The sequence below is a fragment of the Neolamprologus multifasciatus genome, chromosome 12, assembly GCF_963576455.1.
Source record: "Neolamprologus multifasciatus chromosome 12, fNeoMul1.2, whole genome shotgun sequence".
Lineage (NCBI taxonomy): Eukaryota > Metazoa > Chordata > Actinopteri > Cichliformes > Cichlidae > Neolamprologus > Neolamprologus multifasciatus.
Genome location: NC_140450.1, coordinates 575,850 through 601,756, shown reverse-complemented (window position 1 = coordinate 601,756; position 25,907 = coordinate 575,850). Strand labels below are relative to the sequence as shown.

The 25,907-nt window shown below is 49.6% G+C and overlaps 1 protein-coding gene across 4 annotated transcripts; it reads right to left on the bottom strand.

Moving 5' to 3' along the window:
• Positions 1-3,603: 3,603 nt before the first annotated feature.
• Positions 3,604-25,583, bottom strand: LOC146506037 (far upstream element-binding protein 3-like). 4 transcript variants are annotated; one of them, XM_085179612.1, is made up of 19 exons: positions 25,439-25,583; positions 21,152-21,260; positions 20,801-20,831; positions 20,535-20,581; positions 19,968-20,039; positions 19,824-19,881; positions 19,585-19,747; positions 18,766-18,864; positions 18,160-18,261; positions 17,982-18,084; positions 17,311-17,411; positions 17,081-17,219; positions 14,917-15,077; positions 14,778-14,848; positions 11,923-12,008; positions 8,523-8,591; positions 8,232-8,303; positions 6,847-6,950; positions 3,604-6,758 (listed from the first exon to the last, which is right to left on the bottom strand). In XM_085179612.1, exons 1-19 carry the CDS (start codon positions 25,529-25,531, stop codon positions 6,750-6,752), a joined length of 1,689 nt encoding a protein of 562 aa, XP_085035738.1. In that variant the 5' UTR covers positions 25,532-25,583; the 3' UTR covers positions 3,604-6,749. The 4 variants fall into 4 exon arrangements, with proteins under 4 accessions (XP_085035738.1, XP_085035736.1, XP_085035737.1 ...); XM_085179610.1 differs by having other exon boundaries at positions 20,801-20,834; positions 25,439-25,582; XM_085179611.1 differs by having other exon boundaries at positions 19,824-19,878; positions 20,801-20,834; positions 25,439-25,582.
• Positions 25,584-25,907: the final 324 nt, after the last annotated feature.

Here is a 25,907-nt window from a genome sequence, read left to right as displayed (position 1 = left end):
ATTTGCTGACGGGGACGCGCATGTATTGAAGGGGACACGCTTTAATGAGCTTCTCCGACAAAAAGGCCCGTGAGCGTGCCCGGTGTCCTCGCGCCTTTATCCCGCTCTTCACGGCCAATCAGGATCCACTTTAGGCGGGAAGTCAGGGGCGGGGGGGCGGCAGGTGACTGGCACGCGTGAAGACAAGAGGGGGAGGCGGGGAGGAGGTGAAAGGAGAGGTGAGGAAGAGGTGGTGGGAACGCGCACAAATGGCGCACTGATATTGTTCCGCTAACGTGATTAAGCAGCGCTGCGGCCTCATTAGTATTCATGCGGCGCGCAGACGGAGCCGCAAATAATCCGCGTTTAAAAGCGCGTTAATGAGCTCAGCTGCGCGAGACACCCCCCCCCGCTCCGAGCCTCATCATCACCACCACCATCATCATCCTCCTCTGCTGTCAGAGGTCAGCGGTGATCGTCTTTCTGTTAAATTCAGTTTTTTTGAGACAAACCTGAGCCCTGCTGCGTGAGACTGTAAATAAAAGATGGCGTTAAACGTCATCTTCTGAGGCTGTTGTCTCCGCCCTCCTCCACCAACGACCACACGGAACCACCCAATCGGAGGTCGATCCGAGTTCGGCTCAACGTATCGGCATGTTTCAGTGTTCCATGCGTGGAGCTGCTCAGGTTCAGGTTCGCTGTAAGTTGGAAAGTAACTTGAGCTCTGTCAGGTTGTAATAGAGTACATGTACTCTTAGTACTTACGTTTCTAAGACGAACCGATGCTTAGAAATGTTTCTGCTCCGCGTGGTCATGTGACCCGGGGCGCTGAGGCAGAGCTCCTTCAACATGGCTTCAAGCGGAGGTCAAAGTTCAGCAGGGCGCCGCGAGCACAATTCAAACATGAGTCTGAGGTTCAGTGCAGCGCAGAACAACGCCTCCGAGTGCTGCGGACACGCTGTGGAACAACCAGGTGAGCATCTCGATGACGTCGCTCACATCAGGTGCACATCTGGTCTGCAGCTGTTCAGTAACAGAGGACGATGACGTCGCTCACTGTGTGTCTGTGACATCACTCATATGTATGTTATCATCACTTCAGTTTAACTTTGGTGCCAACGACAGGAAACGTCAGTCTGCAGCTGTTTGGGCTGGTGTGTGCACGGAGGGCTGGGCGGTACAGACATGCAGGTACGTGTTAAAGACAAGTCACGCTTCCTTTGGAAGGATGTTCACCTGCTCACATCACAGCTTTTTCCTCATTTCAAACTCATAAGATGAAGCAGCAACTGCGGGAGCGTCCACAAACGTGTGGTCTGAGTCCTCCGGAGCAAACAAAGCCTGGATGATGAACGGCGTCACGCTGCTCTGTAACCTCGGCTCTTTGCCTCGTGAAGGGTTAATGTTCGTTGTAATGTTCTGTCATATCAGCGGGACAAACATCGACCGCAGGACTGAAACCGCACGAGTGCAGGCTTTTAGAGCAGCGCATTAATGAACACTGAGTCACGCGTCCACATACTTCTGCCCCCTGCAGCGAGGCTGGCAGACACATTATTGGCCTGCTGGTCTCCGAGCTTCGGGGAAAAGGTTTGGACTGGATCCAGATCACCATTACTTTAATGTTTAATCAGGCCTGCCACAGACTCAGGGTTCATCTGTACTTACCGAGCTGCTTCCTGTACTTTACGACCGCCAACACTCTCCTCTGCACCGCAGCACACACTCACGCCGGTCCAGCTGTCTCTGTGAGGACCCGCGGCAGTATAATGCAACATCGGGACTGTGGCGCTGACCCTGAGCTGGATTCTACCGTGAGCGAAACGTGTTCAGATACTCGGCCCCTGTGCAGGTGTCTGAGGATGGCACACGAAAACCTTCCATGAAGTCATCAGACGATAAGGAAACGTCCTCATTCTTTGATAAGTTAACAAAAGAATTGATAGCTGCCAGTTTCATACTGAATAATTACTGAAGTGCTGCACTCAGCGACTGCAGGGTCCCCCGAGGACGCTAATGACACCACAGTCCCCACAAAGGCACATATACGAGTACACCTACACTGGCAGTAATAACAGAGCTCTCACGTTTTCCCTCCATCTTCATCACTTTAAAGATTTTTCACTCTGTTCAGCGCAGTGCGAACAAACGCCTGTCGGTCAGCTTCAGGTCACGCTCATCGTGAAACAGAGGCCATCTTTGAAACTTGTTGCTCCTGCAGGAGGCCGTGTTGGGGCGGGGCTTTTAACTCTGCTCAGGTGCCCGGCGCCTCGAGCTGCAGACCTGATGGATCACCGTTATTGATCCCCGGGGATCTGCAGGCGTGTGATTACAGTAATGCCCTAATGATGGATGACATCAGGCCGTCACTCAGACCATCTGTCTGCGCTCCGGGAACATGAATAAATGATAACTCCCACTTTTCATGTGAGAAGAGCTGCTATGTATTTGTGAGGACCGACTCCACACCAGCTAATGAAAATTCAGAATCTAACAGACGAGCAGAAAAATGTCTGAAGTCTGAGCTTTGACCCGAGATGTCCCAGCTTTCCTCAGATGGCTCAGGAATCTTCCCGGGTCTTCACAAACATCCGGCTGAAAACTTTAAATGTTGCAGGTTCTGAAGGTCCGCCTGTGTGACAAACACGTTTTAACTGGAAGTTTGAAATCCATCTGAAAGATTTGGACCGGTTGGCTGAGGCGCAGACTGCAGAGGAGACTTGGGGTTAGATCGGCTGATTCCAGCACAGCAACAAGTTTTAAGGTCAGTAAGAGTAAACCTTCAATCAGTTTCCTGACAGCAGAAACATCGATGCCACGCTTGGCAGTTATGGCTCAGATATGGCAAACTCAGCCTAGTGTGGGTCAAAGGAAGCTGTTTCTATGGAAACGATGAGTTTGGTCATGTTGATGCACGCTCAGTCATCCAGGTAAGGAAAAGGAAAAGGTTGATTCTGTTCATCTGGATGTTTTCAGACAAACGTTTCATCATCATCAGGTGACTCCTTCAGTCTCAGCTGACTGCAGGGTTCAACCTTATGAACAGGTCATTGTGCTGGGAGGTCAGTTCATCATCATTAATATGCAAATTCTTATGTCCACTGATCAATGTCCATGAGAACTGTTCACACAGAGCGGCTGCAGCATCGTTCATCAGTGCTGCATGTGTCAGCCATTGTGCAGATGTCCTGTTTATAAGGTTGAACCCTGCAGTCAGCCAGCACTGAAGGAAACGTCCAGATGAACAGAATCAAGTTTTTTGGATGGTTTGCTGCTTGTTTACAGGCTGCTGTGGGAACCGGCCAACAAGGCTCTCAGCACTGCTGTTTGAGAACATCTGGGCAGGACTCGTCCGGAGCAGCGGCCGTCCACGCAGCTCGTTCACGTTGACCCCATCTGAAGAGGCTGAACCTAAAATAACACCAAGCACAAACTGACGGGCGGTTTCTGTTTCCGACCAGAACTAAAGCACTGGGTTTGCATCAGAAGTGTCAGGACTCATTAAAGGGAATCAAACGTCACAGCGGGTTTATGTAGAGATGGAACAAAGACTTGAACGGTTTGTCCCGTGGCTGCAGCTCTCAGCAGCTGGATGTTTGATGTGAATGCACAAAGACACAGTCAGAAAGAATGAGCCCATTTATTAACCCTCATGTTAATCATCATCCTCGACCACCGACAGTCTCGTGGCTCGGGTTCATACACAACTCTATCTGTCAATAGAATCTAATAGAAAAATCTGCAGGTTACAGTTAGGACGTCTGTCCATTAGAAAAACAACAGAAACCATAAAACCAAAAAGCTCCCCGTCCCCCCTTCAGGACCGGGATCGGGACTGGGAAGTTCTAGGCCAGAGTGGAGCGAGCCTCGTGTCCGGTTCAGGTCCTGAGACGCTGCGAGAACCGGACACCAGGCCGGCGTCCGCTCCACCGTTAACAACTCCGGGGGGGGGGTTAACCCCTTCACTATAGCTCCCCACGCCTCGGAGCGGCCACAACAACGAGCTGCGGGACTTCAACACGCCTGCGACGACAACGCTCAGCTCGTCTGGTCCAATTACAGGCGTGTTGAAGGTGGCGGCGTCCAGACGGGAAGAGGCGAGGAGAGGAGAGAGAGACAGTTAGCCTAGCAGTCTTGAGAATATAACACATATTCAGCTTCGGTTAGACACGACACGTGAATTAAACAATATCATCTTTAACAAAGTACATTTTAACTGGAGAGCACCCGCCAGAGTGGAAATTTACACAAACCATATCATCACATCGACAAAATGAATATTCATAACAGATTTAAATAGACCCCTGAACAGGAGAACTCATTATTATCGTCATTATTATCAGCATCATCATCATCACACATACACGAAGCAGAAGCACTGATTCAACGACAACCAGATCTCCCTCGACAAGACAAACCTCTCTGTGGTCCGACACGCACAACGTTCAGAGAACTGCCAACACGCACACAGCGCCGAGCTGACGCACAAAACGCACACATTTTCATTAAACGCTCAGCTAACAAACAAAACTTATAACAGCACACAGCGCTAGCATACATACGCTAACGCGCACGCAAAGTTTAGCTAAACGTTCAGCTAACACACAGATTAAATTCTTACCACTTGCTTAGCTGATAACGTTCAACTAACAAGGTTTTGCTAGTAGGCAAAAAAGCTAACAAACAGTGCTAACGCTAAGTGTAGCACAGATGAGCACGTTTTTAAAAAGTATCAATGAATTTGAATTTATGCACAAAACAATTTTATTGCTAACTCCATGTTAACGCTAAAGAAACTAATCAGTAGATTCAAAGTCCGGCTGCGTTTGAAAAACAAACAAAAAAACACATTTACAATCTGTGCAAGTATAAAACAGCAACAAAACAATTGTACATTTATTTTGAAGTGTAAACCAGCCCTAATATAAACAGAACATACAGCTAATGTACAGCAGCCGGCTAGTTTGTTTGGCTAACGAACATTAAAGTCGTATTTACCGAGTCATTCGTTCATGCTAGTCATGCGGTTGAATGAGACAGATGGACGTTCAGCCTAGAAATGCTGCTTTTGGCCTTTTGCTAACACATCAGATTACACCATTTAGCAGTAACAGTGTGAGAGCTCATGCTTCCACGTTCAGACATTATCCCGTACAGCTCTACTTTTCCTCTAAAATGTTTACAAACTCTCCACGATCTGTATCAGGTTAAATGTTATTGGTCGTTATTTACAGTCTGTGCAACACGTCACGAGCGCAGAGTAACACCAAGTTCCCAAACAGTCACTACGGCTACGTTCCCCACAGCTATACGTAATGTAAGTCGTTAGCCACACAACGTGACGACTGTTGGAACCTGTGAAAGGGATTTTCTGTTCCCTGTATGGCTTTTAGTTAGACTGCCCGACATGTCAGGGAACTTGAAATAAGCTTAGCGCTTCCTGAGATGGAAACGAGGCTTAGAGGTTAGCTTAACCATAAAGCACCTAGGGAACAAAAATGGGAACATATAACCTTGGAACAAAGAAGCCTGAGAACTTAGGAACCTGGAAACTGGGAAGCAACTTTGGGAACATGTGACCTTAGGCATAAATGATCTTGAGAACAATTTTGGGAACGTGGTTTTGCAGACCTACCCGACACCTGGTTAGCACACAACAAGCACGGTGTTCAGTTAGCACATTTATTCAGCTAGCCTTTGTAACGTGCGCATAGAAAAAAACAAACAACCCCACAGCAGCTAACGTAGCGCTCGGACAGCATTTCCATTTACTTACATTCAGCTAACAGGCACCACTTAGCTAACGAAGCACAGCTAACAGAAACATTCACACAGCTGAGGTAACACACACGTTTGTTTAGCTAACACGGAATCGATAACTTCATTGATCAGCTCCTGAAATTTCCTCTAAAAACAAATCAGAAAATAGAAATGCGACCAACAACAATAATAAAGTTCACTCAAAGAAAACTTATCTCCACAGACTCGGTCATAAAAGCGGAGGCAGGAAAACGTGGCGGTGACTGGAGGTTAAATCGTGTGAGAATACAAAGCGTTAGACCACAGAGAGATCTGGCTTTAGACAACGCAATACAAGTCGCTATTTATTCATTGTTACATCATAAAAACCTAAAGAAATCACTATAAAGATACAAGAATAAGAGCTATGGTCAAACCAAAAGAAAACAGTAATGCATCATTGCACCTCCAAGTTGGCGACTGAACAGGTAAAATTAGGAGAAACAGACCCAGCGAGCAGATTTAGTACAAAAACTTTACATTTCCATCCGATGTCATTAAAACGGTTTGATGCCAAAATAAAAAACTGAGTCAACACACAGCCTGACGCATGCTTTAAAACATTATCATAACCAAAATAATAATAATAATATCTGATTTTCATACTCAAGACTGCTAAGCCTTATACCGTTTTCTTATTGGAAAATAAAACTAGACAAAATATAGATTATACTGGATTTCGTTTTGTTCAAAGCCACACGGATACATCTTGAAATTCAAGTTTGATAAAAAATAAAAACAAAGAAAAACCAGGTCTACACCGCGGGGAGACCGGAGGCTAGTCCAAAAACATCTGCCTGACAAAATATCGACTTTGTAAGGTTAAAAAACAGAAAGAAAGAGTTCGTGATTTTTCAGTTAATCCTTAGTTTTTCTCTACAAAAGGAGGAAGCGGCAGAGCGTTGCTAGGAAACCCCGATTCGGACGCCATCGACAACCATCCGAGGCCTTCGCCGGTGAGGGAGGAGCCTCTAGTGATCCTGAGGAGACAGGAAGTGACAGTGACGTTTAGCCGTCGTGACCAACGGGAGGAGGAGATCGCCGTGAAGCAGAAGCCGCCGGTGTTACCTGTATCTGGGCGGGGTTCCACAGGTAGGGCTGCTGCTGCTGTCTGTAGTATTCTGCTAATGCTGCAGTGTAGTCTGGCACCGAACTCTGCTGAGACGACTGAGCTGCACACACACACACACACGCACAAACACACACACATTACTTCAAAGCCTCTCGAGCTTTCTCAAACGTTCACTTTGATGTGATGTTGTTCCCGAATAAGCAATGAGGCCAAACTTGACCTTCACACTACAAATGTCACTGAGCAGAGCAGCACAGGTAGAAACAGGAAGTGTCAGCTGCCCCGCACACACCTGTGCACGCCTACCTTTGTCTTTTAACTCAAGCTTGTAACGCACACCTGACAGCCGCTCAGAGAGAAACGCAGAGAAGTGACTTTTCTTCCTGAGATGGAGGAACAGCCTGAAGCTTCACCAGTGTTGGGGAGTAACAGAGTACATGTGCCGCCGTTACGTATTTAAAATACAAAATATCAGTAACTGTATTCTGTTACCGTTTAAAAAGGTGGTATTCAGAATACAGTTACTTTGTTGAAATAAAGGGATTACACGGCGGTACTTCCTGTTTCGTATGTTCGGCTATGCCCTCTCTGTTTTTGGTTTCCACGCCCCAAACAAAACACGCATTAAGAGGCTCTAATGTCTGCGTCTCAATCTAACGGCCCACATCACCTCTACATGTGGCTGCATAATGACATGAAGAAATATTTTAAAAAATTATTCACAAAAATGACTTAATAAGAAGGCAACAGGCAGAGTGTCACAGGCATCGCCCTGAAGCCTCGTGGGTAGTGTAGTCCAGCTGTAAGTAAGCTATTAAGACTCGACTGTACACCGTGTTCGTGTTTTCCTCTGAAACAATAAGTTCTGTTGGAGCAGCCTTTCAACGCCTCTCTCTGTCTCTGCTAGCAAAGTTGACCCAGACAACAAAGTAAAGCTAGTTTTCAGCTACGAGCCGACACAGAACCCACCGTATTAGTCAGAGGTCCCTTTACTACGGTTCGGAGCCGCGGACCTGTTTTATATACGCGCGGAATAGTTTTCTACACGAGATCGCTGCAAAAAGTGCAGCCTTACCTAATGTCCACCTACTGTTACTCATTTATATTAAGATTTAAACATCTAGCTGGTGTTGGTGTGGAGAGTAACCTTCAGTAACAGTAATAAATCACACAGCAATAGTACATTCATGTAGCTGTAAAAAACATGATGATATATTAAGTAATCCAAAGTAATCAGAATACGTTACTCTCACTGAGTAACGTAACAGAATAAGTTACAAAATACATTTTGGGGCATGTAATCTGTAATCTGTAGTGGAATACATTTTAAAAGTAACCTTCTTAACACTGAGCTTCACAACCTCAATGACACACATCTTACTCTGTTTCTTGTAGTAGTCCTCCCAGGCCTTACTGTAGTCTGTCATCAAGCTCTGAGGCTGGTTCTGCTGACCTGGACACACACAGGGACACACACACACACACACAGGGACAGGGACACACACACACAGGGACACACACACACACACAGACACACACACAGTCAATGTCACTGCTCGGAGCTCAGATACATAAACATCACACATTCAGATACAAAATATGTTTCTGTCACAGCTCTGTGTGTGTGTGTGTGTGTGTGTGTCCCTGTCCGTGTGTGTGTCTGTTGACTTGCCTAGCTTCTTATAGTACTGCTCCCATGCTTTAGAGTAGTCCATCTGTCCTGTCTGAGCCATACTGTGACCTACACACACACACACACACGGACAGGGACACACACACAAGTCTTAGCTTCTACACTAAACAAAGGCTGTGTGTGTGTCCCTGTGTGTGAGTCCCTGTCCCTGTGTGTGTCCCTGTCCGTGTGTGTGTGTCCCTGTCCGTGTGTCCCTGTGTGTGTGTCCCTGTGTGTGAGTCCCTGTCCCTGTGTGTGTCCCTGTCCGTGTGTGTGTGTCCCTGTGTCCCTGTGTGTCCCTGTCCGTGTGTGTGTGTCCCTGTGTGTGTGTCCCTGTCCCTGTGTGTGTGTCCCTGTCCGTGTGTCCCTGTCCGTGTGTGTGTGTGTGTCCCTGTCCGTGTGTCCCTGTCCGTGTGTGTGTGTGTGTCCCTGTCCGTGTGTCCCTGTCCGTGTGTGTGTGTGTGTCCCTGTCCGTGTGTCCCTGTCCGTGTGTGTGTGTGTGTCCCTGTCCGTGTGTCCCTGTCCGTGTGTGTGTGTGTGTCCCTGTCCGTGTGTCCCTGGCCGTGTGTGTGTGTCCCTGTCCCTGTGTGTGTGTGTCCCTGTCCGTGTGTGTGTGTCCCTGTGTGTGTGTCCCTGTCCGTGTGTGTGTGTCCCTGTGTGTGTGTCCCTGTCCGTGTGTGTGTGTCCCTGTCCGTGTGTGTCCCTGTCCATGTGTGTGTGTGTCCCTGTGTGTGAGTCCCTGTCCCTGTGTGTGTCCCTGTCCCTGTGTGTGTGTCCCTGTCCCTGTGTCCCTGTCCGTGTGTCCCTGTCCGTGTGTGTGTGTGTCCGTGTCCCTGTCCCTGTGTGTGTGTCCCTGTCCCTGTGTGTGTGTGTCCCTGTCCGTGTGTGTGTCCCTGTGTGTGTGTCCCTGTCCCTGTGTCCCTGTCCGTGTGTGTGTGTCCCTGTCCGTGTGTCCCTGTCCGTGTGTGTGTGTCCCTGTCTGTGTGTGTGTCCCTGTCCGTGTGTCCCTGTCCGTGTGTGTGTCCCTGTCCGTGTGTGTGTCTCTGTGTGTGTGTGTCTCTGTTTGTGTGTCCCTGTCCGTGTGTGTGTCCGTGTGTGTGTGTGTGTCCCTGTCCCTGTGTGTGTGTCCCTGTCCGTGTGTGTCCCCCTGTCCTGTGTCCCTGTCCGTGTGTGTGTGTCCCTGTCCGTGTGTGTGTGTCCCTGTCCGTGTGTGTGTGTCCCTGTCCGTGTGTGTGTCCCTGTCCGTGTGTGTGTGTCCCTGTCCGTGTGTGTGTGTCCCTGTCCGTGTGTGTGTGTCCCTGTGTGTGTGTCCCTGTCTGTGTGTCCCTCTCCGTCCGTGTGTGTATGTGTCCCTGTCCGTGTGTGTGTCCCTGTGTGTGTGTCCCTGTGTGTGTGTCCGTGTGTGTGTGTCCGTGTCCCTGTGTGTGTGTCCCTGTGTGTGTGTCCGTGTGTGTGTGTCCCTGTCCCTGTGTGTGTCCCTGTCCCTGTGTGTGTGTGTCCGTGTGTGTGTCCGTGTGTGTGTCCCTGTCCCTGTGTGTCCCTGTCCCTGTGTGTGTGTGTCCGTGTGTGTGTCCCTGTCCCTGTGTGTGTGTGTCCCTGTGTGTGTGTGTCCCTGTCCGTGTGTGTCCCTGTGTCCGTGTCCCTGTGTGTGTGTCCCTGTCCGTGTGTGTCCCTGTGTCCATGTCCCTGTGTGTGTGTGTGTGTCCCTGTGTGTGTGTGTGTCCCTGTGTGTGTGTCCCTGTCCGTGTGTGTGTGTCCCTGTGTGTGTGTCCCTGTCCGTGTGTGTGTGTCCCTGTCCGTGTGTGTCCCTGTCCATGTGTGTGTGTGTCCCTGTGTGTGAGTCCCTGTCCCTGTGTGTGTCCCTGTCCCTGTGTGTGTGTCCCTGTCCCTGTGTCCCTGTCCGTGTGTCCCTGTCCGTGTGTGTGTGTGTCCGTGTCCCTGTCCCTGTGTGTGTGTCCCTGTCCCTGTGTGTGTGTGTCCCTGTCCGTGTGTGTGTCCCTGTGTGTGTGTCCCTGTCCCTGTGTCCCTGTCCGTGTGTGTGTGTCCCTGTCCGTGTGTCCCTGTCCGTGTGTGTGTGTCCCTGTCTGTGTGTGTGTCCCTGTCCGTGTGTCCCTGTCCGTGTGTGTGTCCCTGTCCGTGTGTGTGTCTCTGTGTGTGTGTGTCTCTGTTTGTGTGTCCCTGTCCGTGTGTGTGTCCGTGTGTGTGTGTGTGTCCCTGTCCCTGTGTGTGTGTCCCTGTCCGTGTGTGTCCCCCTGTCCTGTGTCCCTGTCCGTGTGTGTGTGTCCCTGTCCGTGTGTGTGTGTCCCTGTCCGTGTGTGTGTCCCTGTCCGTGTGTGTGTGTCCCTGTCCGTGTGTGTGTGTCCCTGTCCGTGTGTGTGTGTCCCTGTGTGTGTGTCCCTGTCTGTGTGTCCCTCTCCGTCCGTGTGTGTATGTGTCCCTGTCCGTGTGTGTGTCCCTGTGTGTGTGTCCCTGTGTGTGTGTCCGTGTGTGTGTGTCCGTGTCCCTGTGTGTGTGTCCCTGTGTGTGTGTCCGTGTGTGTGTGTCCCTGTCCCTGTGTGTGTCCCTGTCCCTGTGTGTGTGTGTCCGTGTGTGTGTCCGTGTGTGTGTCCCTGTCCCTGTGTGTCCCTGTCCCTGTGTGTGTGTGTGTCCGTGTGTGTGTCCCTGTCCCTGTGTGTGTGTGTCCCTGTGTGTGTGTGTCCCTGTCCGTGTGTGTCCCTGTGTCCGTGTCCCTGTGTGTGTGTCCCTGTCCGTGTGTGTCCCTGTGTCCATGTCCCTGTGTGTGTGTGTGTGTCCCTGTGTGTGTGTGTGTCCCTGTGTGTGTCCGTGTGTGTCCCTGTCCGTGTGTGTCCCTGTGTCCGTGTCCCTGTGTGTGTGTGTGTCCCTCTCCGTGTGTGTGTCCCTGTCCGTGTGTGTGTGTCCCTGTCCGTGTGTGTGTCCGTGTGTGTGTGTCCCTGTCCGTGTGTGTGTCCCTGTCCGTGTGTGTGTGTCCCTGTGTGTGTGTCCCTGTCTGTGTGTCCCTCTCCGTCCGTGTGTGTATGTGTCCCTGTCCGTGTGTGTGTGTCCCTGTGTGTGTGTGTCCGTGTGTGTGTGTCCGTGTCCCTGTGTGTGTGTCCCTGTGTGTGTGTCCGTGTGTGTGTGTCCCTGTCCGTGTGTGTCCCTGTCCCTGTGTGTGTCCCTGTCCGTGTGTGTCCCTGTCCCTGTGTGTGTGTGTCCGTGTGTGTGTCCCTGTCCGTGTGTGTCCCTGTCCCTGTGTGTGTGTGTCCGTGTGTGTGTGTGTCCCTGTCCGTGTCCCTGTGTGTGTCCGTGTGTGTCCCTGTCCGTGTGTGTCCCTGTGTCCGTGTCCCTGTGTGTGTGTGTGTGTGTGTGTCCCTCTCCGTGTGTGTGTCCCTGTGTGTGTTACCTGGGTCTTGCTGTCCTGGGTTCTGCCAGCTGGTCTGGTAGGTGTTTCCCCAGACGCCGGTCAGGAAGGTCTGCCCACTCCCACAGCTGCATAAAAACATGTGTTTAACACACAGCTGGCTGAGTTAAAGACACACACACACACATGGACAGACACACACACACACACGCCCGTGTCCATCATCATCAGCGTCTCAGCATGAGGCCGTTAGACAAACGAACGCAACAGAATGCAGAAGACAGTTAAACGAATCAGCTGATGTGGCAGAGCGCCCACAGCCACGCCCACAGCCACGCCCACAGCCGCCTCAGACTCACGCAGGAGCTCACACGGTCCTGCGGCGCTGCCGTGGTCGTGTTGGAGGTGGAAACGTCACGTGTGTGTGGACCGCAAAGGTTTTCATGGTGACCACAGTAAACGGGTCACACTCGTAGCTCTTGAACTTCTCCATGAACCGTCATCACACGGCGCCATCACGGAGCACGCCCACAGCAAACACGGCCTCCGCCCTCACTCCCCCTGAGGCAGAGTGTGGAACTGCTCATTGAGAGAACGTCACGTCATCAGGGTTTCTCTCAGGGTGGGTTTGGATTATCATTAAAGTCGATTCTGGATAACGTGACATCGATTCATCAAAATCCTGAATCGATTTTTTAATATCAATTTATTTTGGCCGAAACGCCAGAATCTCAGGTTACACCTCACAACATCTCAACAACCTCCAAACAGCTGAAACAGTCAATGAGAGCAGGAGCACGATTCTGCACAGAGACGTGAACACAAAGCGCCGACGCATCAGAATCAGCGAGCTGTCGCCTTCCTCACCGACGGCACGGACGCGCTCGCTGAAAGCCGACAGCTCGCTGATTCTGATGCTGTTAGTTTGACCTCTGAACCTGATCCAAACTACGCTTCACATAAACATCGTCATGAATTCACTCTTAGTTTTGCTGCTTTGCTTCCACCACGATCTCACTTCATGCACAGCTCTCCCCCTCCCTCTCTCTCTCTCTCTCTCTCTCCCCCTCTCTCTCTCTCTCTCTCCCCCCCTCTCTCTCTTTACCCTCCACGCTGTCGGCCGCTGTTTTGTTTTTTACTTACTTCCACAAACAAAGCCTCATTCCTGCCGTTCAATACTGAACAAATGTAAACTTTTTAAAATTATGCAAAAGTGCGAAACGCTCGGTCGTGTCTCTAATCAAACCTCTGTAACTTTCTCTGCTTCACTCCATTTTTAATCGACTGCAGAATATTTTTAAGGTCATCTGCTATAAAATCCCAAACCAGGAAAATCTCCTTCGTGTTTTTGTTTTATCCTCAGTGACTTTGACACAAAGGCCTCTGCTGTGATGCTCACACCTGATAGTCTCACAGTGTCAGCTGAGGTCAGTGTCACAGATATAAAAATATAGATATGCACTGACAAGTGATCAGAGTTATAATATTTCTGACTGTCTGAGGCAAAATTTCCCCGATTCAAATCAAATCGAATCGATTCCAGAAATCAGTGACGATACCCAACCTTAGTTTCCATGGTTACCTGAAACTAGGGCTGCTACGATTAGTCGACTATCAAAATCGTCGACGACTGATTTAATAGTCGACGCGTCGTTTGAAGCTTTGTAAGATCACAAAAGACGCAGGAATAAGTAGTAGGATTTAAGAGTGTAATAACGGACTGAAACAGAAGATGGCAGCACTGCATGTACAAGGATGCCAGCTGCCGTTAAACCCCGAAGAAGAAGAAGCTGTGTCCCAGAATTCATAGCGCGGCCCAGCTCAGTTTCCAACAATGGCGGCAGCTAGTTAGTTTTAATATTACTCTTATTATTCTTTCTGGGTCACAAAATAAACATTTAACATATTTTCAGGCGAGAATGTAGCTGTGTAAACCTCAAATATCTGCTCAGTTTATCAAGACACCACATATTTTCAAAAGCGCTCCGACGTTTTCGGAGACGTCTGTTAGCCACTAGCTCGATAGCTAGCCGGGGGCTAGGCTAACTAGAGCCGTGAGAACACCGGACTCCCGGCTAATCGTTTTCAAACCCACCGCCATCTTTCGCTACTCAGGTTAAACATGATATATAAGTTACTTAGATAACTTAAAAATGTTATTGTTTGGCTTTTTTTTAGTATTTTATTTGTTCCTGAGTAAATCGGTTTGGCTGAGATTAAAGTTATAGTTTTTACACAGCTGAATAAACTCAAGCAGACAGCTGATTATCAGAAGTGTGAGATGCTGAGAATTTACTCCGGTGTCCTGTTATATTTTAGATAGCAAGGAGTTTATTAAACTTCACCGAAACAATCTGCAAATTTCATTTAACTTTAATAAACTATCATCTTGTCTTTATTTTTAGTTAGCACAGACCTTAAACACTTAGAGCTGTAAGCTAATGATAGTTATATAAGAGCAGATGCTGCTGGTGCAATAAGCTGTACGTTGGATGATGATCTGATTGGTCGATTATCAAAATAATCGTTTGTGGCAGCCCTAGTTTCCATGGTTACCTGAAACTACCTTTTAGGTATCACATTTACCTGCAGTGAAGTTAGCAATGCCTTTAAACAGTCAGCCAATCAGAGCGCAGCTTGCTATCATTACAACAGGAAGTTCAGACTCAGAGCGGGGGTGGGGAACTGAGGAGGTCCTTTAAATCAGCTGTGATCATCTAAAACCTGCAGGCCTGGACTTCCCCACCCCCGCTGTAGAAGAACACCAAAGCAGCCCCGCCCACTCGTGGACTGGACTCGCTCCGTGGGTGCAGCGTCCTTCCTGCTTCTGAGGGACGTGGATCACGGACGTATGTGCTGTGTGACGGCGGCGTGCGCTAAGATCTGAGGACTCTTACTTCTGGTGTGCAGCGGGACCCTGGGTGAAGGGGCTGAAGCCGAACCCTCCGTTACTCATGATACCCGAACCCTGTGGGAGGAGACACAGGTCAGCGCTCGTCCTTCGAGCATCTACAGAGGTGTGCCTGTTTTACATACCCCGATCTTGTCATCTATTAGCTGGCGAGCCAGGTCCATCTGCTGGGCGGTGCCTCTGATGGTAAAGACCCGGGTGTTGGGGTCAGTGGAGGGTGGGGGGTTCCTCTGCAGCTCCACGTGAGCTCCAGACTGCTGGTTAATGCTCTTGATGGTTTCTCCACCTGCAGACACAAACAGCAGGTGTCATTCACACAGCTGATCAATATGAGCGCCGGGGGCGGAGTCATTCAGCAGGGCTCAGTGGTGTCACTGCTGGGAAAACGAGACAACGCTCAGGTAGGAAACCATCGTTGGGAGCGTCCGACAGACGCTCAGAGTAGAAAAGAGTCGACGCTGCTGTTCTTTGCTGTTTCTGTGACTTCACTCATCGGTGGGATTTTAATGTTTACACTCAAAGAAGAATCATGTTGCAGGATGCTGCACGCCATCAGGGACGACCTCAATGGCGGGGGTAGCTTAGCACTCTTGAACATGTCGGTCTATGTGACTTTAAATAAAAGTTGAAAACCTCGACTGTAACTTTAAACCTGACTTGAGGATTTTATCTGATTTGCTTAATTCTGGGAAAATTATTAAATTAAATTTCAGTTTGTGTAATGAGCCGCGGAGCCTGGGGGGCTTCACAGGTACAGCTGGTCCCAGCAGGACGGTCAAGGTGAGGACAGGAAGCATTAACCTGCTGGCAGAGACCAGGAGGAGGACGTGTCGACAGAGCTGCTGTCAGTCTGAAGCCTACAATGATACAAAGAAACCCAACAATCATATGACCCCCTATGAGCAGCACTTTGGCGACAGTGGGAAGGAAAAACTCCCTTTTAACAGGAAGAAACCTCCAGCAGAACCAGGCTCAGGGAGGGGCGGGGCCAACCTCCATACCGAACCTCATTTCCATGAACACAGTGGAGCCTGCCGAGTATAACCCTGATAATTAGAGGTTAAAGGTCACCTCTTCTTTTGTTTCATTCTTGGATTCTGTTTCAGCAGTTTTGCATTAATAATCCATCATCAGCCCCTCACCTCATCCTCCACCTCTGTGATTGGCTGCTCCTCACAACCAGCAGGTCTGAAGGGGGGGGGGGGGGGGGGGGGGTAAAATGTATTTTCATTCAGTGTTCATCGACTGAGTCGACCGTCAGCACGAAGAATTCATCAGAGGAAACGAACATGAGGTCCTCTAAAGTGGTGCAAAGTAAGCGCATGTGTGTGTGTGTGTGTGTGTGTGCAAACAGGCCATATGGTGTCTAAACACGCTGCACTTGACATTTTCTTCTTTGTGGCTTTTAATTTGGAGGCTGCTGCTCGACCCTCTTGACCTCCAACTCTCTCTCTCTCTCTCTCACACACACACACACACACACACACACACACACACACACAGCGAGTGGTTGATGGGCTGTAAGAGGTTTTTAAATAGAGTGAACGAGGCTGCGCTGCCTGTTGTTGGTACTGTGGGGTTAAAATGTGTCTCACTGATGTCTGCAGGACGTCTGCTCACAGCACAAACACTCAGGACCAAAACACCAGAATAAGACGCAGAGTGACAGGATTAAAGATCATTATCATGTTACTCATCCAATCCACGTCGCAGTTTCTGCAGAAATGAGCTAACGCAGCCTCGTTCACGTGGATTAAACTTCCTCAGATCGCTGTGATCTTTAGACAGGCTCTATTTTTATTCTGTTCAGGGAGAAAACAACCATATTCAGTCTGAGTTCACAGCATGTTCCATAAATCACCATAACTGCTATACTGGCGCTGCTGTGTGGCATCACACATGCATGTCAATCATCCATCTCACGAGTGTGCTAGCTACAAAAATAGTAATAATAATTGTTGTGATTAGCATGAGTAACGCACACATGGTGGAAAATGATCTACTCGGACTTACACAAACTCCCCCCGTGTGAAAAGGTGCAAATCCTGTTTGCAGACGTTTCAGGCGGATTGTTACCTGAGCCACGATCTGTATTTGTCATTAAAACCTGCAGCATGTTAGTGCAGTCATGCAGGGGCACATTTCAAACCTTGGACAACATTAAAATCCAAGCGTATTCAAGGTTGAACCTTGACCTTTGCATTAATGTAAACACGTTGGTAAACACAAACGACAGCAGTGTGAACGTTTTCCTCACCTTCAGTTTTCTAAGCAGACTCAGTTTCCTACCTTTGCCAATGACCAAGCCACATTTGTCAGCAGGGATGGTGTATGTCACTTCCTGTAGGGGGCCAGGAGAGCCCATAGTCCAATCACCACGACCTCTGACCCGCCCGCCCCGCAATGCTGAACCAAAACCATCACGTTCCTGTGAAAACAGCAACATGTAAAAGGACCCATGAAGAAGAACAAGAACAAAGGTCCCCACTCAAAAGAAAAACCAACGTGTGTGTGTTTACCTGTGCTGTTTGGATGAGTTCATTGATGAGGTGGACAGCATGCTGACAGCGGTCCGGCTGACCCATCACCATGGCGACACGTTCTAGACTGACACCATCATCTAAAAGGTCAGAGGTCAAATCCTCAGCAGTGTGAACAGAAAGTCTTATCTGTTTCTACACGTGTGTAAACGAGCACTGTAATAAAATGCTTAACTCACACTGACCAGTTGAACTGTGGATTAAACTGGTGTGAACACAAAACTAACCAGCCTGAGCTGTCTCTCTGCTAACGTTAGCTAGCTTACCTGCAAAGAAAAACGTCGCCTCAGAGGATTAAATGGGGACAAAGAGCAAGCTAACGGTTCCCAGCTAGCTGCTAAGGTAGCCATCAAGAAGTCAACTAGTAAGCTAACGCTAGTCAGAAGAAAGGCAGTGTGTCAAGTCAATCTGAGCGTTTGTTCCTCCAAAAGCAGCCGGACAAGCTAACAGCTTTAAATAGGACAGAGATGAAACCAGGATGACGTTCACAATAACGTCGCTGAAGATGATGAAGCAGCTGAAGCGTCCACGTCATGGTGGAAGCGGCTCACTGGTGTTCATGGATGATGTGATGATAGCAGCTGCAGAATGAAGCGGACTCGAAGCTCACGTTTACAAAGATTCAGCCAGTAACGAGCAGCATGACACACCTGCTTTAAACTGGATCCGGACCCCTGCATCGTTCTGGATCTTCTTGATCATTTCTCCATTTCTGCCAATCACGATGCCGACAGCAAACCTGGGAACGGGAACCTGAGGACAGACGGAGAGATCAGCACGGCGCCTAAACACAACCATCCCAGGTACGCTTGTTTGCCCAAGTCATACATCCAGGCTGGTGCCTCCCAGTCGGGCGCCGAAGTCACTGCGACCCGATCTGAAGTCTCCGTCCTTCTCCCGGATCACCTCCAACACCAGCTCCCTCGCTGCCTGCAGGAGGAAACGGCCCGGGATTAGCCCCGCCTCAAAGGATGGAACTAAAAAGCATCAAAATATTTACTTCCTGCTTGACCTCAAGTCTCCAGTAACCTTTTCTCATTGAAAGCCAAAATCTTTTAAGGATCATCTAAACCAAACCAGCCCAGGACCTCGGAGGAACCCATGACAGATCCAACCAATCAGAGCCCTGAATCTGCCCGTAGGCTTCACTGATAAATCCTGTTACAGGATGCAGTAAAACTTTCCTCACTAAACACTTTACAGCAAATCTGTAGTGAAAACAATCAGATCAGGATGTTTTTAGATGATTGTAACTGGTCAGTTTCCTGTGTTAATAAGCTGCAGATAGTCACATGGTCTCGTTTCACGCAGCTGCTGTCAGTGGCTCGAGGTGTCCTCAGCTTTGACAGCTCCCGCTGCACTGATGCTCAATAATAAATCAGCAGTCACAGTTATCGTCCTGCAGAACGATTCCTCCTGGACTCGCTGGCTTACCTGCACTTTGTACGGGTCTCCGGAGATGCGCAGGGGTTTGTCGGCCCCCGTCGGCATCGGGCCGTCCTGGATCATCATCATCTTCACTCCAGCTCGCTCCTGAAAACCAGAGCAGTTAACATCACTAACATTTCCTGCTGTTTGAAACCTTGTTATTCAATCGGCACCTCAGTCCGGACCCTACAAACGTTCCTGCTTCACGATCGTCACGATTTGTTCTATGAAAGGAAAACACCTGATTTCATGGCGAACGCTCTAAACGCACACAGCCAGCACAGATGACTCTCCTCAGCAGCGTTACGAAAGTGAAAACTTGATCTGATCAAGAGTTGGGAGTTCGTCTTGTAATCGGAAGGTTGCTGGTTCGAGCCCCGGCTTGGACAGTCTCGGTCGTTGTGTCCTTGGGTGAGACACTTCACCCGTGGTGGTCAGAGGGCCCGGTGGCGCCAGTGTCCGGCAGCCTCGCCTCTGTCAGTGCGCCCCAGGGTGGCTGTGGCTACAATGTAGCTGCCATCACCAGTGTGTGAATGTGTGGATGTGTAAAGCGCTGTACACATACAGACCATTTACCATAAAATAACTACAAAGAATAAAACTATTTGAGTCATTAGATGATTATAATTATGTAAAAGACTAAACTTGTTTATCTAAAGTTCAAAGACTTGGAAACATTGTTACTCGAGTAAGATCAAAGGCTCTGTCTGCAGACCCAACAGTGATGTCAGCTGTCAAACACATTTCACCCCTCGCAGTGACATCACTTCCTTGAGCGAGAGCCCCCCCCCCCCCCGTTGATCTGAACCTGTAACGTGAATCTACCTGCAGCTGTTTGATGGTGTCTCCTCCTCGGCCAATCACCAGCCCCACCTTGCTGGCTGGGATCAGCATTTCCTGCACCGAGGCCCCACCCTCTCCATCGCCATGGAAACCCGGACCGTTTCTGCAGCGGTCCACGATCTGGGCCAGCAGCCGCTTCGCCTGCCTGAAAACAGCCAGACGTGACAGAGTTTAGCGGCAGCGTCGCTTCACCTGCAGCTCTGCCAGCTTCACCAACTCACTCGATGCTCTCCGGAGTCCCCGTCAGAGAGCACGGCCGCTCCATCAGACCCCCGCCTTCTGCAGAAACACGCATGTGTCAGGTATGAGAAGTTTGGATTCTCCGTGGTCCGAGGAAACGTAAAAACACGGAGCACTGAACTCACCGGGAGCGATCTGGATCTTACAGCCCGACTCCAACTGGATCCTGGTGATCTGTTCTCCTCCTCTGCCAATAACTGAGGTGGAGGAGGACAGACATGATTAGAGGAACATCCACCCAATAAGGAAAGGACTGAGACTGCAGGTCAAACACACTGACGTCAGCCTGCTTCCTCTGAGGTACGGGGAAGGACAATGAGGCTCAGCTGATCTGCCCGAGGCCTCTGAGGCCAAACAGACACACGTTCTGGTTCTGACATTAACGTCTGACTTATGGGGTTTGCATCCAGACAAACCAGAACCGTCGCAGTTCTGAGTCAAAGGAAAGGTTCGGTAAAAACGCTGAGACAGCAGGTTACCCTCAGACTGGAAGCCCATTGGCTGAGGAGAGGATTCAGTCTCTGTGAGAAAAGTTTACCTGCACACAGCCACAGGCTGCTCACATGTGATTGGTCGCTAGAAATGAGACTACAGACAGACACCAGGAAGCCTGCAGAGCACAGCTGCAGGTTCACACGCATATTCTACGTAAAGGTTCGAGAGCCCAGCGAAAGGTCAGAGGTCATACTCACTGAAGCCCACCATCCTGTCAGGGACCTTGTAATCCTCTGTGATTACCCTGCAACACACACAGAAACACTTTGGCATCCTGGTCACGCATGGCTGTGTGTCAATAAGTGATTATTCTGACGCAGACTGCAGGAGCACAGATCTATAACACCGGTGCACCTCCACGACCTCACACGTGGCCATTTGCAAACCAGAATATGAAGCTGCACACGCATCATTACACACCACAGAGTGTGTGAGTGTGATCAATACGAGCTGCGGGTCGTACCTTTGATGCCCCATGGCTGCTAGCTGGTTACCTACTGGGAAACAGAGACAGAGATTAGACGTCAGGCTGATGTGACGGCGCCGATCATCAGAGCAAACAGCGAGAATCGAACTGTGTGCGGCAAACACGGGAACACGTCGGAGCACAGACGCACGCTTTTCTCCCGCCGTCGTTTATTAAACAAAATAAAAACGTCACTGCAGCTTCAGTCGGGCCGCAGTTACAGCAGTTTCCCTTCTTACAGACGGCCTGTAAAGTGTTTTCATCAGAACTCGGCGAATGCTCGAACGTCACGGCCGTCCTGTCACTGATCAGTCTGACGGGTGGAGTGCGGGTGTACGAGCCTCTTACCTCCATCCTCTCCTGGTCGTTTCTGGCCCGGGTAGTACAGCGAGGGCTCGACACTTACTGAGGAGCTGTTGAGGTGAGACATCCCTTCTCCGCCCAGCTTGCCCACCATCTGTGAACATGGCAGAAACAGCTGTAACACCTGCATCTGTTCACAGCAGCTCAGCACACGGGAGCGGCCAGAAACTAACAGCGATAATAAAATTAGAACGGGAACGTTTTTACAGCACACGGGTCCAAAACCACAGCAGGATAAAGACTAGGTCCCAAACTGGTCCCAGGTCAGCAGAAAGTCCAACAGCACCTCTGCTTTAGAGCAGGCCGACGTGTCTTCATATGCAGCCTGTTTCCAGAGGCCGACACAGCTCAGCTTCACACTCCTCTTCCTCACTCCCTAAACCAGGAGGCTTCCTAATAAGGCGCCCGGTTTGGCTGCAGACGCACTCGACTGACTGGGCACAGATATTTCTAACAGAGCTGCAGCTCATTCAAGTTTAACCACAGTTGGAACAAAGATTTGGTGGAGCCGTTAAAAGTGTGAGCCTCAAACATCACAGCTCTACCTGGGAGACTAAACCTTCCTCATCGCGTCCATCATCTTCTTCAGATGTTCTTCTACCACAAACACCCAGAAAATGTTCATCAAACTATAAAGAAGGCCACAAAGAACCAGGAAATGACATCAAGACTTCAGCTGCCATTTAGGGGGAGGAGCTAAAACTGTGAGGACGAACTGACGGTACGCAGACTGCAAATACTATTAAATACACACACACACACACAGACAGACGCACACAGAGGAAACCTTCAGTGTTTTCCTGATGAAGACTAAATCTGCTGCTCAGTAAAAATAGTCCAGTGGGCGGAGTCAGTCTGCTGCACCTGCTCACACCTGCTCACAGTGCTCCACAGCCTCACAGTATTACCTGTAGAAGGTGAGCCGCAGACAGCTAGTAAAGAAAATAAACCGTTGAAACTCTCTCAGCTGAAACGTGCAAACTTTAAACAAAGGTTTCTGACCCGACACCTGACGGAGGCGTCGCCCTCTTCGTCCTCAGCTCAAGCCTCGTCTGCTGAACTGTGGTCAGGGCTCGAACACTAAACGTGCTCATTTACTCCTGATAATGCTGCACTAACTTATTGTCAGGAGATTAGACATGTGACCCTCCCATCGCTGGTCAACTGACACCTAACAAGCTAAACATCAACAACTGCTAACATTACGCTATTTTTTTTTTTTAAAGAATCATGCTTTCCCAGTGATTTCACATCGTGTGAGGTTTTATTCACCAGCCATCAAACTCCAACTACTTTATACTCACTTCGAAGGCAGTTTCAGTAACGGCAGCTAACTGAGGCTAACAGCAGCTAACTGAGGTTAAGAGCAGCAAACATTCACTAACTGAGGCTAACAGCAGCTAACTGAGGCTAACAGCAGCAAACAGTCACTAACTGAGGCTAACAGCATCTAACTGAGGCTAACAGCAGCAAACAGTCACTAACTGAGGCTAACAGCAGCTAACTGAGGCTAACAGCAGCAAACAGTCACTAACTGCGGCTAACAGCAGCTAACTGAGGCTAACAGCAGCAAACAGTCACTAACTGAGGCTAACAGCAGCTAACTGAGGCTAACAGCAGCCAACTGAGGCTAACAGCATCTAAGAGAAGCTACCTGAGGCTAAACAAAGGCTAGAAACAGCGTCATTGGACAGAAGTGAGCTCGTATCGTACTTTCAGACAGTGTTATAGCCTCCAGAGTAAACACACCTGGACAGTTGAGGTACACAGCAGGCTGAAAGCCTACACTCACTGGAGATCAACAGCAGCTACATTTGTTTGTCCTTCAGCAGCCAACACAGCGAAGATTATGCCCTTAAACTTGGAGGAGAAAGAAAACAGAACTTAAATAATTCCAATCTACTGACATTAGTGGTGAGATTTCCACACTCAGGAGAGGCTCCCCCACCGCCTCTCTTGAGCTCGAACACTCATTCTTCTCCACGTTATTCTCCAAATGGTCCCAGTTCTGCTCATGAACCATTTTTCACCTGCTGCAGGTTCTGGTGTGAAGAACAGAACCAAGGTTACCATCACACCTGGAGTGCGGCACAAAGGAGGAGAAGCCTCCAACAAGAGGACGAGAAGCTGCTAATGACATCAACCACTGTCGTGACTTACTCGTAAGGACCAGGGACAACTGGTTAACAACAACTGACTTTTCAAAATAAGAGCTTGCTGACTGCTCTCAGGATGAACGCATCAACAAATTGACTCATTAAGAGAAAACACGAGAGCAGCCACGAGCAGCCGAAAAACCGAGAGGGAGCTCAACGCTGACCGCACAAACATCAAGTCACAAACCTTAAAAACCAGTCACGTTTTAAATGTCTCACACGTCTGTTGCACATCTGACACACACACACACACACGTTGTGAGTTAGCACAACATAGCTAACATCACCAGTGCTGGCAGCAGCAGGTTACCAACCTGCAGCAGGCCGATGTCTCACAACCAGCTCGCTGTCCTAACAGATTTACAGAGCATAATTTGATTGGTCAGCAGCAGCACTTGCACTCAAAAAGAAGTGATTCCACAGTTCAGTATGGTAACACTGTGACATCACTTCCTACGTAGTAAATGAGAGGCGAAGTGTGCGATTCCTGACCATCTGCTGGAGGTGTTACAGTTTCTTTAGTGGAGGTTCACTTGGTGTAAACCATCATCAGAGGAACAGGGTGGAGCTAAACTTCGACCAGACTTGGGGGGGGGAAAAAATTCTAATCACCATCAAATCAGCGAGCTGGCTGATGGAAGACGCTAAATACACTGTGACACCAACCGGAAATGTAGAACGTTTGCCTTCAAAGTAAAAGTCATCCTTTATCACTAACAAAAAGCACAGCTTTTACTTTGAAGACGAGCGTTCTACATTTCCGGTTTGTGTCGCACGTTTCACTTCGCTTTGTGAGAGTTTGCAGACAGGTTGGCTGCATGTAAACTACAGGCGATCGAATCAACGTGCTGGTGACCAATCGCACCGAGGTTTTTGGTAAAGCATCGTTTCGTGACCAATTCTACGCGATGACAAGCAGCAACCACTCAACACATCATTCCTTAGCAACTGGTGGTTGCCAGGAAGTCGGCGAGCACTCTGTACACGGAGGACTGCGCCTGGTTAGTCTGCATCGCCCACCGAGCGTCACCCCAGGTGTTAGCGGGCAGTGACGGATGTTTTTACCCAGTGTGACAGAGTGTGGCTGAGAGTTAAGGGAGTTTAAGAGACAACACACTAACAGGAAGTAAAACACAAATGATCCAACTTCCTGCCGACTGCTTGCACCTCACACCTGAGGTCACCGCAGTGACACCTGGAGGAACACACCTGTGGCACTGGCTTGTTTCTGGTCCAATAAAACAGACCCATTAACAGGGAAACTATCGCCGTGACTTTGTGAGCTCTCAGGTCTTCAGGTGAAAGTTACCGGTGCCTGGAGGAGTTCTTCAGTCAGTCCTGGGGGAGCAGGCTGTGATTGGCTGGGGTGGCACTCAGAGGTCAGGGTGCCAATTTAAAGGGCACGCTCACTCGTCTGTTTACCTGAGGCTGACTCTTAGGTGTGGTGCACGCAGGCAGAAGCGCAGAGTGAGGTGCACGCAGACACAGGAGGGTGAACCTGTCTGTCTATAGGCGCAGACACACCTCCTGCCTGTATATGGCTCTCAGGCTGTTGCGTAACGCCAGCCTACTTTCTAACCAACTTACAGTAAACAGCAGCCTGGGGGGGGAGGGGGCCCGGCTCCCCGATTAACCGCTGGGACTCGGTACAGACACCCCCCGGCCTGCGGGAGACCCTCGTCGGGGGCAGAAGGCGCAGTAACCCCTGTGACCCGCGTCCTTTCTGCCCCTCGCAGCCCAACAGGTTGCCCGCTGGCGGAGTGACACGTGTGGCCAAACTTCTGTCCCGCTCCCCCCACCCTCGTCTCCCCTCCGCCGTCCCAGCGCGCTCCCCTCCGGGTGACAGCTCGGCAAACTCCCCCCAAACTCTCTCCCGGAGCGTGTCAGCCCCGGAAAAGTTTACACAAGCGGCCACAAGTCCAACTCCGAGCTGCTTCTAGCTAGTTAGCATGCTGCGGAGTGTGTGAGTGTAACTGTGTGTGTGTGTGTGTGTGTGGTACAAGTTCGAGTAGCAGCAGCAAAACACGGACAATTCCGATAAAAGTGCTTTGGCTCGATCTAAACGACCCGATTCGGCCCGGAACGGGTGTGGGCTGAGCCCGGGTGGAGTTGTTACCTGCCGGGCCCGCTGCAAAACATCGGCCAGGCCCTCTGACTTCAGCCCCGGCTGGTTCATCGAGGCCTGTCCCTGCACCAGCTCCGCCATCATAGCGCCACTAGCAAGCCGTTAGCCGTTAGCTGTTAGCCGGATTAGCTCGCGCTGTTAGCTGCGCTGAAAAAAGAGGCGAGAGGTGTCACTCCGAGAGAAAAACTAGACCCGGAGCTGCACCGCGCTCGAATGAAACTCTACTGAAAGTGCGAGCCCGCGTGGCCACACGGACACGATAAAAGCTGGCTTTAAACCCAGTTCTACCAAATAATACAACTTTAGCAAATATATCAACACAAATGATGCGGAAGCTCGCACAAAATAACACAAACCGTTAAACAACAATAACAAGGAAGCTCAGCATGACCAAAAAGATTCAGACCTTTAATAAAGAATCCTGGTCTTAATGCTCGATGGACATATATCAGAGCTTTGA

What these genes read in the sequence shown, in the direction of transcription:
- LOC146506037 (XM_085179610.1), bottom strand. Translation starts at nt 25,531, where the DNA reads ATGATGGCGGAGCTGGTGCAGGGACAGGCCTCGATGAACCAGCCGGGG. An exon ending in GCAGCCATGGGGCATCAAAG is followed by an intron (nt 20,582 to 20,800) that starts GTACGACCCGCA and finishes TGTGTGTTGCAG; the next exon opens with GGTAATCACAGAGGATTACA. An exon ending in TGGCTTGGTCATTGGCAAAG is followed by an intron (nt 15,078 to 17,080) that starts GTAGGAAACTGA and finishes TTGTGTCTGCAG; the next exon opens with GTGGAGAAACCATCAAGAGC.